This window comes from Caenorhabditis briggsae, assembly GCF_000004555.2.
Source record: "Caenorhabditis briggsae complete genome, chrX, whole genome shotgun sequence".
Taxonomy (NCBI): Eukaryota; Metazoa; Nematoda; class Chromadorea; order Rhabditida; family Rhabditidae; genus Caenorhabditis; species Caenorhabditis briggsae.
Genome location: NC_013491.2, coordinates 4,713,664 through 4,726,246, shown reverse-complemented (window position 1 = coordinate 4,726,246; position 12,583 = coordinate 4,713,664). Strand labels below are relative to the sequence as shown.

The window sequence follows — 12,583 nt, the reverse complement described above, 5'->3', positions numbered from 1 at the left end:
TCTCACTTTTTTTTATTCCGACTATAGGAACCATGAAAAATTATCTCAAGATTGACAGTGTGAGGGCTCATTATATCACAGGTTCGACGGTAACTAGCACAGTCGGGGGGTTATACACCTGAACTTGGGGGGGGGGGGGGGGGCTGAACTACATCAGTTCAAAATTGAGATTTCGATAAGTTTCTTATGAGTTGACGTAAATTTTGTTTGCTGGGTAGTTTCAAAAATAGAAAACACGATTTTGATCAAAAATTGATGAAACTTATGTGGTGTCCTTTGTTTGCCGTCAGATTTTTGAAGCAAATGGAAATTTCGTTTATTCTGGTCCCATTGCTCATTTTGGTTCATCATATTACCTTGATGTTCTCCGTTCGTTTCATTTCGTCCTCATCAATGTCTTCCAAAATGTCCCAGTCGTTGTTCGACGAATGTATCCTATCTGAAAACAAAAAATAATATACCTTGACGCTAAATTATTTCTGTTCCTGTGAAAGCTATCAAAAATCTACAAACTGCGAAAATGTTGCAAATATCATAACAAATATTTTCTTAGTCGACAAATTTTGCTTTCTGTCACGAATATCGAAATAATTGATCTCAAAGAGCAGGTGTAGAAAATGGTCGTCACATTCACTTGCACTTTGAGCACAATCAGCTATATTTTTGTGAGAGATGTCGGAAAAAAAGCTTTTACATAAATATTGAGGGTATGATGACAAACATTTCATCAGAGAAATGGAGATAATTTTGTTTTAACTGCAAGAACTCTGTTCCACTTACCAACTGAGTTCTCCTTTTGCCCATCGAAGAATCTTGTCCCATACAAGTGGATCTTCTGCATTTCTTCTTCTCCGGTATCGGCTTCTCAGTCATCTCGCAAATAGAAAAGGTCTCAATTTTACTCCTGGCAAATGGTATCCACCGTCATTTTTTTTCCTTTTTTCCGGAATCGGCGTCTCGATCTTGGCATCTGGAAAAATTATTATTAGACCTCAATAGGGTTTCAAGAAAAGGTCAACAGTGCTCTAATTAAGCTCAATTATCTCTATTTCTGCAAAAGAAGAAAACTTTTAAACTATAACAATTATGTTGATATTTTGACAAACATGTTATAGGTCGACAAATTTTCGATATCCTTATAAGAAATGAGATAATTGTCCTCAAAGTGCACACACCCTGTTCTACTCACTTTCTCTTCTTCCAAAATTGTCGTTCAAACCAAGAGGATATCCAAATGGTTTGGAGTGGTAGTCCGGACGTTTAGGGTCTTGCAGAGTTGGATGGTCCCCTGAAAAAAAAAACAAGAAAAACTATGGATTCAAATTCTATAGATTATGAAGCACCCAATCAAAATGAGGTCACAGTTTGAAATCGAAAATAGTTTAAATTAATGATAAATTGATATAACAATAAATTGATATAATAATAATAAATTGAAAGTTAGAGTCTAGAGAAAGGAGTCTAGAAATTCAATTCGTCTGAGAACCTTGAAGTATGCTGAACGGAATTAGAGCAACAATTTGTGTCACTTTTTGAATTTCAAGTAGTTGATAACGAAAAATGTTATTATCCCATTGGTATACTCTGAGATTTCCAGACGAATTGAAAATTTTGTCTACTTAATCTCATTAGAAAGTATTGAAAAATTAACTCACTATCGAGACCTTGGGAAACTCCTCGCCCTTTTAACTAGATGTGGATTTTTTTCCTTTTTTTGTCTTGGACCCATTGAACACGTTTTGAAGGTCAGCCCAACGCTTGCTCGCCATGCTTGTAGCTGAAAGATTTTGGGTTTTGTGATATTAGTAATTCAATAAAATTTAAATAGACAACGTGTATAGCTATGACGAAAGAATGATATTTTGAATGCTCGAAGAACAAGAAAACTAATAGAAAAATGGTAAAAATATTGTTCTGATCCCTCTTCAGACTCCGAGTAAAGAAGAAGTACACTGTGATTTGAAAAGAAAACAAAGAGATGACTAACTCGGAGTACTCAAGACGAAAAAATTAGGAATGAGAGACAGTGCGCAAAGACACAAGAATTAGACGACAAAACAGGTAAACAAGTGGCGGGCGGGTAAGAGGTCAACACCGTTAATTAACCGGGTCCGCTTTCTTTATTGATCGGTTGCCCTCGGGGCATACAAGAGCGGGGTCACACTAGACAAACAAGAGGGGGACCATAGACGGGGTCAGTATGGAAATGTAATGCTTCATTGGGAAGAATAAAACACCATAAAAACTTTGCAAAAATTTTTATAGAAAAGAGAGGAAGAGAGAAAAAATATGCAACAATGTGAGAAGTTCAAAAATCTCATTTTGTGCTAAAGCGGTGAATATTTAGTTATTCCAGCCTCAAACCACGTCCACAACATGACCCGCAATATTTTGCATAATTTTCCCTGAAAGCGGAAAGAAAAAATTTCATCCGGCACCTTTTCAAAGACGATTTCAAATCTAAAATCTATTCCTGGCAATATATGTGTCATAGAGATTATTCCTTTGTATGATTTCTACTGATTCCTATACAAACTCACGCAATAATCTTTTCCTAATCTTTCCCATTTTCTCTATTTGGTCTCTCCGCACAAGCCGAGTCACCTCCTCGCTACTCTTTCTCTCTAGATGTCCTTCTCTTCGCCCAATGCCTATTCTCTGGCCGAGTTTTATACGACTAACCACACTCGCAGACTTGCCTGCTTCCGTGGCGCAATAGGCAGCGCGTTCGGCTGTTAACCGAAAGGTTGGTGGTTCGAGCCCACCCGGGAGCGAAACTTTTTTTTGGATTTTTTTGGAGTTGATATTGGATATTTTTTCGATCCAGATGATTATTTTTGAACTCTTCAGAATATACAATTATCATTTTCATAAAGATTCACATTATCAAGAATCCACTTCTGGAATTCACAAAGTTCAGATTTTATAATATCCAAGAAACTTTGCCTTTTCCTTTCTTTCTCCGTCTTCTTTCGTTCCTTCCCCAAAAGAAAACCACAGAATTGAGGAACTAATTTTCGATGAAAGTTGCTATCAAATTGAAAAGTTATACTGTTTGATAGTTCGTTATCAAATGGAATGAAACAAAGTCGTAAATCAAACCAAAGAAAATTGTCTAAACACGAAGGACACAATGACAAACAACGGAAGAGTTTCTCAACGTTCCTGAACAAATTCCAGACTGGCCGATTGGAAAAAATCCATCTGACTGGAGATCCCAGGTCCATTCGGAAATTGATGGCCTGGAAGGAAATCTGTTCTAAGCATACTTGTCAAATTCCGGGTTGACCCGGTGACCCGGCCCGGTCGGCCCGGGTAGTTCATTTTTCGAAAAATTTTTTGAATTCCACCTTAAAAACAACTTCCTGGTATAATGCGCCTTTATAAAAGTATCAAAACTTCAAAATTTATAGCAATTTTGATGAAAACTTCACATATTTTCAAAAAACTTCGAAATTTTGAAATTTTGGAATCTGACCCGGGCCGACAGGGCCGGGCCGGAGAATTTTTCATTTTGACACGGCCCGGCCCTGCCCGTGACAAGTATGGTTCTAAGTTCTTCTATTATGACACATCCAAATGTTGCATATATTTATATTTATGACGCATCCAAATGTTGCATCCTTGACGTCACAGGTATAAAAATGGGAACTTCCTAGAGCGCTGACTCACCACTTGGATCTGTTATTCAAATTCCCAGTTTTTTTTTTCAATTCAAGGCCATTCTATTCCCTTCAATTTTTCGCCAGCAACCCCACATCCAACAGCAGTGTCTGATCAAATCCCATATGTCTGAGAACGATTAAGAGCTCAGATGTCAATCTCACTATGTGTCTCAGGCAATTATACCTAAGAGCAGATGGTTTTTAATGAACCTATGGATTCAGCAGAAGGTCGGTAAAATATTTTCACCAGATGTTTTTTGAAGCTACCGTATATCCTCTGATCAAAGCTCTCCCATACCGACAACTGTGATCTCAATTATCTGGATTTATGGGAGAGATAACAAATATTTATCAACAAATATAATATTGCTGATTCTATGATGAATAACTTATCAGTTGACCGATTCTTGATATCTTTCACAAGAATTGAGATATATGAGCTCAAATTCGGGTGCTTCTAACAGGAAATACGATAATTTCGTTTTCCTGGGTTCGATTGATAAAAATGTCAAATTCCTTCCTGATGTCTTAAGGTTACAACTTTTCAAAGTTTTTATCACAGTAGCCAATTGCCTTTCCTCAAGAATTGCCTAAAAACCATTGCCCTCCATTCCTTTCGTACTTATTTCAACTCAATCGTAATAATGACCCTCTGATTTGTCTATCATCTTCTCTCGACAACTTCCTTCGCTTCGAAGCAATACGTCTCTTTGTTCCCAACTATCTCTTGCGATTCGTTTTTTTTCTCGACTTTACGAAATTTCGGCCCGCCAGTTGTTCCCCGTTTCTTCAAAAGCTTTCCCTTTCCTTCAACCGACTTTCTCCTTCTCTTCTCGCATCTTTCCGCATATTTTCCGTCCGTTTCGTGGCGTTTTTTTATTCACGAATATTGTTTCATCACTCTAGAGACTGAACAAAAAGAAGAGGCCGCCGAGTGTCTTTTGTGAAGAGTGCCCATGAATGTCAAACAGCCGCGTCATAAAAAAATAGTGTGAGAAGCGAGGAGAGACAAAAGATGTGCTGTGGAAAGGGGCGTTTGGAAATAGTGTGTGGTTGAAGGGAGTGGCCGCCCCGGGGGTCGATGTGGCAGTGCGGTGACTTCGTTTCTTCAGTCGGTTCCATTTTCCATCCTACTGGCAAGACGCCTCTTCCTCTCCTCCGGAACACCTCGATGTAAATGTGAGTTTCGTAGATTCCCTTCAGAGGTATAAAGTGTGATTCATTGAATTTCAGATTCCCCAACATCTTCTTCATTTACCATCCACGTCATCGTATGCTTTTGTCATCGCTGTTCAAGTCAATGGATTGATTAATTTCGAGGATTTTTCGAGGAGAGGAAGGGAACCGGCTCAACAATAGTGAGTTTGACCAAACATGCATTCAGGAACGTAACTCTATTATTTTCAGACCATCTCGGACATCCCAACACGACTGCCTTGTGCATGGCCTGGTCTGTGGGTTTTCGTCTGTATTTTTTTAAAGATATTTTTTACCCTATTTAATCTTTTATTCCCCTATTTAATGTTTTTAATTTTTTAGTTTAGTTAATCTTAAATTTTTTTAATTATTAGCTTAGGCTTTCACCTTACACACACACTGGAGCAAATTTTGTAGGTTTAGTTTAGTAAGTTGAACTTCTGTGTAGGTGTCTCCTCTAGAATTAGATTTATTGTCCTAGCCGTTGGGGTCTATGGTAGTTTTAATTTTTAGTAGTTTATATACCGTGTAGTTGTAGCCTTTTTTGTAACTTTATGTGTGAGTAGCTAAGCCTTAGAATTTTTTGTAAGTTTCTGTGCGGGTAGATATGCCTTGTTAATTAGGTTTTTAAGAACCGTTACACGTGTAATTAAGCTTTAGTAATTTTTTGTTATTAGGGACCGTTATGCTAGTGTTAATTGTCTTTTGTTTCTTTTTTTGATTTTTGTCGAATAAATTTTTATAATTTAAAAACTTGTGTTCTGTTGTTTTTCTATTTGCCCTCTCAAAGAGTTGGGAAAAGGAATAATCCTTGCAATACTTGCTCCTAATGCATTTCCAGGGTTTTTTTAGAATTTTCAGAAGCTGTGACAATGTGCTGACGTACTTGTTGACACTGCATTGTAATCCTGGATCCTGGCGTGTGGTATCCGGATTTATTCTGGATTAAGGGGATGGAAATTGGTTTTTGCTGGGATTCTAATCTCATGGATGCAGCTGGAAGATTTGTGATCCTCTGAGAGGACTTTGATGTCGTTGGAAGTTGGCTCACCGGCGAGGATAAGCTGATGGCTTATCGGATGGATCTGAAGGGGATAAATGGAACTTGAGAAATCTGGATGAATAAGAAATCATTTAAGACAGCTTTTATGGGCAACTAAGAAGGAAATCAGCTCAATGGGAAAGATTGAGCTTAAGGTCAGGCGGGATTTTAGAAATCTACAAGCGGATACAATTGAATAGAAGCTTGACGGAACGAACAAAGAAGGAGCAGATGAGCGCCAACTTACGCTATGGAGCCAGCTTAACGGAACCTGAAAACATTTGAGAGGTTGAAGTGTGGGATCTCAATCAAAGGCAACAAGGGCTGAGGAGTAGAAACATTTGCAGATGCATAAAAATGGATGACGTTTGACCACGGGTTCAGTTCTTGGCGATGTCAGAGAGAATTCATTTGATTCTTAGTAATGCATAGAATTTCCGGAGAAACATGCGAGTGGGCTGGTGTTGCAAACAATAGAGGAAAAACGAAGTTTTTAGTAAAATTGCATGGGAATGGGATATCGGTGTAAATGAAAAGTTGACGAGAAAAGATCTGGGAGTGTTGTGGTGATCCTTGGGGCTAATCAAGATTTGTGTAGTTTGCATTCATGTTGGATGAAGAAGATGGGTTTTCAGTAAAGATTCCAGCGATAAAACAATGAATATGGTTTGGAAGAGTTGGACTCATCAATCTTGTGACAGAGCTGAGATGATGTTTGGAGGTTGTCATCTGAAATGAAATTGGAAAAAAATGTATAATTAGCAGAATGCTGTTCAGATCTTTGAAACTTTGTAAAAGAGGGGAAACATACTCAATTAATCCGGTACAGAGCTTGCTACGATTTCTGGGGATGTAGAGAAATTTTTGGAGCACATTTCCGGAACACGACACGTTTCCGGAGCAAGGAACTTTCAAATCGGCAAAATTGGCAGTTTCTAGAATAGATGTTTATACAAGCCTGGAAGCGTCAGATTTTTGATGGCTCAGTCTCACGGAATCCGAACAAGGGGGCTCTCACATTATGTTGAAGTGGGATTAAAAGCGTGACGAATATTGTCATGGCGGAGCTTTGCTAGATTCAGAAAAGTAGAATTTTGGGGATCTTCAATTTTGAGTTTGAAAAAAAAATAGAGAGGATTTTAAGGAAAACCGTAAACACTCTGATAGCATGCCATCCAAATCGTCAAATTTGAGCCTATGTACCTCATTTTCTGTGAGAGATATCAAAAAGTAGTCAACTAATCAAATGTTGCTGATATCATGATAAACATTTGATGAGTTGAAACTTTTTGATTTCATTCACAAGAAGTGAGATATATAGGCTCGAAGTAAACGGTCCGGGTGGCGTTTTATTAGAGTGTTTACGATGTGTACAGGCATAAGTTTAAATGACGTGACGTAACCCAAATGGTTCAAGAGATGTCAACTGAACAAACAAAAAAGCAGAAAGTCCAACAACATACAATTTCATCTAACTCATAGTAAAATTTGATATCACGTTCCAATACCAGGACTAGAGAAATGTTTGAAAAATGCTGACATACAAAGTGACCAAAGCCAGAGTCACACCAAGATGATTATCATTGAAGGCATACAGTACTGGTCATAACGATATTTTTTAAAAAGTATTTTTTTAGTTAATATTCGGCCATTTTCACAGTTTTTAGGAGTTAGAAGTTTGACTGTTCAGTTTCCGACCCCCTTGAAAATTTTGGAAGGTGTAAAACTGACCTAGATTTAAAACTTTGCTTTCTCGGAATACTTGAAAATTCCTAGGTTTTCAGCCATTTGCCGATTTTTAGAAGACACCTATTTTTTGCCTGTTTTTTTACTAATATAACGAAAAAATTTTGTCTTCCAGAAATCGAGGAATAGATGAAAAACAAAAAGTTTTCAAAATATTCGGGGAAACTAAATTTTTAATGCTAGCTCTGTTTCAAACCCTCCAAAATTTTCAAAGTGATCGAAAACTTGACAGTCGACTTTGAAAATGGTAAAAATCAACTGAAAATACGATTTTGTATATCATATTGGCCGGTACTGTATTTGACCACCATACGGTAGCTGACATCACTGAATCTTCACAAATGACCAACACCTATGAGCGCCGAACAGCTGTTTTTATAAAAATCCGCTTTCTGTCCTGAGAATCGCCTAATTTCATGAAGGATTTTTCACCATCGGACCCTCGTATCCTATTGTACCCTGTCCATCAAAACGAAAACTCGCTCAAAAAACTTCCATGTGATCACTTCAAAAGCCCCAACTATACGATTTTGTTTTTCAGACGACTTCTTTTCGGCAGAAATTTTTCCTGATTAAGTCCCAAGAGTCTGCAATTAGTTAACCTATAGTGCCAACAACGAGCTCGTCGCTTAGCAACGAGAGAGAGAGAAGAGAGACGCAGAGAAACAAAAGTGTGAAATTAGAATGAGTATAAAAGCTCCGATAAACACTAATTTTATCATTTTCACTTTTTTCTTTCTCTGGTGAAGGCTTTCGGAAGCTCTTAGAGGCCTGTTGAAAATCGGATCCTGGACGTATAAGCCCCCGACGTTGCAGAACTCAACATTTCAAAACTCGATGATTCAGAACCCGACGTTTCAGAACTTTTCTGCATTGTTACATAGCGGTTTTACACACCGAACGCTCATTGTTCATTCCAATTCGTTGTTTTTTGTTTAAAAAAAATTTATTTTCTTCTCTACCGTACTACAAATATTGCTAAGCTCACAGTCGGAAACTTAAAAAAAAACGAAAATTTTGCTCATAATTTCGAAAACGATGTCATTACTAAAAGTACGCCTAAATAAACTTATATGCGTTGGCAAAATTTTTTTGCGCACTTTTAGACATCGTTTTTATTGAAATTTTCAATTGTTTTCTATTTTTTGAGAATTTTGGAGTGTGAACCTACCACTATCGAGAAAAAGGACAATGTAGAGATGCTATTTTTTTTATCGGATCCTGCTTTGAGGTTATGAAGACATGATGAATCGTTCCATCATAGAAATGTTCCCTATCTATCCAAACAGAATGCTCCTTCTAGCAATTCTAGTGATCATTTGAAAAACAAGAGCCAACTATACGAATTTAACTTTTCAAGAGACTTCTATCAGCAGAAAATTTTTCCTGATTTAGCCCCAGGAGTCCGCAATTAGTAAACCTATAGTGCCAACCACGAGCTGGTCGCTTAGTAACGAGATAGAGAAGAAAGACGCAGAGAAACAAAAGTGTGAAATTTGAATGAGTATAAAAGCTCACATAATCACTAATTTTATCATTTCCTTTTCTTTTTTTTTCTTTTTTTTGTTGAGAGCTCTCGGAAGCTCCGAAAAGCCTAAATCGAATCTTGGACGTTTCAGCACCCGACGTTTCAGAACCCCGACGTTTCAGAACTAGACAATTCAGAACCTGACGTTTCAGAACTTTTCTGCATTGTTGCATAGCGGTTTTGCACACCTAATAGGAATTCGTCATTTCAATTCGTTGTTTTTTGCTCTTTTATTTGTTCGTATCTACCGTACTCCATATTTCATAGGTCCACAGTCGGAAACTTAAACAAAAACGAAAATTTTGCTCATAATTTCAAAAACGATGTCATTACTAGAAGTACGCTTAAACGAACTTATATTCGTTGGCAAAATTTTTTGCGCACTTTGAGAAACTTGTTTTCTAATTTTCAATTCTTTTTCCATTTTTTGAGAATTTTGTAGTGTGCACCTATCAATATTTGGAGTACCGTAGAAGAGAGCAAATTAAAAAAACAGAAAGAACAACAAATTGAAATGGACAATACCTATTTGGCGTAAAAATCCGCTATGCAAAAATGAAGAACAGTTTTGAAACGTCGGGTTCTGAACCGTGGGGTTCTGAAATGTCTAGTTCTGAAACGTCGGGAACTGTTGGATTATGAAACGTCTAGGAGCTTAAAAATCCCGAAACTATTTTTTCCAGGTAATGTACAAAATGTTTGGGTGCACATATTACAACGCATTAGATTTCTATGAAGAGGTTCAAAGATCAGTGGACCTGCTCTTTATTGTGGCCCATATTATCTACGTGACATTTGCTGACAATTTCATCAACAGTGCTCTTGCATCACTTGCAATCTACATCCCAGCTATTGTTCTCACAGCGATCACCATATATCTCCTGCCGAAAATTTTCCGAAGAGTCAAATCAAAAAAACTTCGAATCGCATTTGCTTTTGTTGTCCACATCTTTTTGATCCTGCTCCCAGTGGTTCCAAGAGTCTTGGTGTTTTCTGTGGGATGGAATTTCCAGGTTAGCTACTGAGTCATCATAACGTTGTCACTATATGAAGTACCGACCTGATCTGCAAATTAACTTTTGATCTACCATGAAGAAATTTGATGTGAAGCAGAATTTTAGGTCTAAAACATTTTTTAGCATTTTTTATCGGATTTTGTGGTGATTCAAGATGATTCAAACAATTTTAAAAAATTAATTAGCGGTTATAGAATCCGGTGTAATGTTTTTCCGGGTGAAAACTTTTCAAAATTTTCAATTTTCAAGGTTTTAGACAGAAAAAATATAACTTTCAATGTTTAACATTCCTAGGAGTTCTATAGCTCAAAAGAACCGCAATCAGTTATTTTCATTCTGTTTGGTTGAATTTTTGATTCGTATTATAATCAAATGAATCATCTAGAATCTTCACAAAAACGGATGAAAATTGCTGAAAATATGCGTTAGACCTGAAATTTTATTTCACAACTAATTTTTTTATTGTAGATCAGAAGTTAATTTTCTGTTCGAAAATCTTTCATGGGAGGCTGTGCACCGGCCAATAAAATATACAAAAACTTGGTTTTCAGTTGATTTTGAAAATTTTCAAAAGTCTAGAGCAGACAAGTTTTCGATCACTTTGAAACTTTTGGAGGTTGTCAAGCAGACCTAGATTAAAAATTCTGCATTTTCAGAATGCTTTTAAATTTCCTAGCTTTCCAGTTATTAGCCGATTTTTGAAGAAAACCCCTATTTTTCCTGTTTTTGTACTGAAAACGGGAGAAAAACAGGCGTCCATCAGCAATCAGCAAATAACTGAAAAACTAGGAATTTTCGAAAAGTTCTGTGAATTTAAAGTTTTCAATCTAGGTCTGATTTACAACCGTTTGTATATCTTATTAACCGGTACTGTACGTGCTTTTTGAGCTCAGTTATCTCAGTTCCTTCAAAAAATATCAAAAAATGTTCTACTGATGAATTACTTATTATAACATCACCTGGTATTCATCCGTTGGTCAATTTTTGATATCTCTCACAGAAACCTAGATAATTAAGCTCAAAGTGCATCAGCAAAAACGGCAAGCTCAGAATTTTAGATGTTGATCCTCCTCGTGATTGCTCCACTCATCATCATACACTTGGTTCTTTACTTGAACCGCTATCAATTCCCAACTGAAATTTTCTACAATGAAGACGTAGTTTCTTTTGTATTTGTTGGAAACGCTGTGATCTTGGTTGCTTCAATTCGGATCGCATATGAAATAACTGCTGGATGGGATTTTGCTGCTATCATCATGGTTCAAGGAATCTTCTCTCCAATCACCTTCATTGCAAGCCTCGACTTTCTTCATATTCTGGCGGAACAACGCACATTTTTCCCGGGAAGTAATTTGGTTTCAATTCAACCGGTCGATAAAGAACCCGGCGCTCAAGATAAACAACACTCGTACGTTTTTTTTTCCAGCAATTGTTTAGAGACATATGATTCCATAAACACCTTATCGTTTTTTTTCAGGTCAGAATGTCATATCTGCAGTTTTGAATACTCCGAGAAACTCCTCCCAAAAATATTGATTGAATGCGGTCACACTCTATGCGCCGATTGTGCTCACAACCTCTCGCTTCAGAACGGCAAACAATTCGTTTACTGCCCATATTGCCGCCAAATCACCCTCACTCATGGTTTAATTAATTACTGCTTAATTTGAGTTAATTAATTAAAAATTTCAGGAAACGCATCCAATCTGAAAACTAATCTTGAAGTTTTGGACCTTGTGAACATCATCAAGGAGTTAAAAAAGAAAATAGTGCAAAACGATGTGGCTAACATACTGGCATAATAACTGTAATCACTTTAACATAATGCTTCTCCCCCTCTCCAAATCGTCAACGTTGAGCCTATATGTCTCGTTTTCTGTAAAAGGCATCAAAAAGTTGTCATCAGACGAAATGTTTTTTATTATCTGGCGAAAATTTTGCCAATTGACCAATTTTCGATATCTTTTACATAAACCGGGATAAATTGGCTCATAGTTGAATGTTACACCATTCTGCCATTAATATCCTCCAATATTTTTTTGGTCATCTTTGCTTTATCCCCTCATCAAAAAATTTTCGAAACTTGAAACATGTGGAAAACTTCCGGTTACGTCAATCATGGTCACACCGGTTACGATCATCATATAATTTGTCTCCATATCCCATGTTGCTTTGCATCTTACTCCATGTATTCTTTTCCACCCAATAAATTAAAAATTATCTCTACTCAATAAACAATATATTTTCGAACTATAGTATATAACAGATAATTGTTCAGAAAAACAAAAAGTCTACTTCCTTGTAGTATCCAGCTGATTTCATAGTAAGAATGCACTTTTACTTTTTGATGTATGGATTTCGAAATATGTTCTTTTGATGCTAAAATATT

The 12,583-nt window shown here is 36.9% G+C and overlaps 1 protein-coding gene and 1 non-coding gene across 2 annotated transcripts; both read left to right on the top strand.

Moving 5' to 3' along the window:
- Positions 1 to 2,701: 2,701 nt before the first annotated feature.
- On the top strand, positions 2,702 to 2,774 carry CBG28937. The gene has a single exon. It is a non-coding gene (tRNA).
- Positions 2,775 to 9,873: 7,099 nt separating this feature from the next.
- Positions 9,874 to 11,996, top strand: CBG17264 (the record flags this gene model as incomplete). The annotated part of the gene is made up of 4 exons (XM_002643876.1): positions 9,874 to 10,191; positions 11,253 to 11,602; positions 11,672 to 11,838; positions 11,887 to 11,996. 4 exons carry the CDS (start codon positions 9,874 to 9,876, stop codon positions 11,994 to 11,996), a joined length of 945 nt encoding a protein of 314 aa, XP_002643922.1.
- Between the last annotated feature and the right edge of the window lie 587 nt (positions 11,997 to 12,583).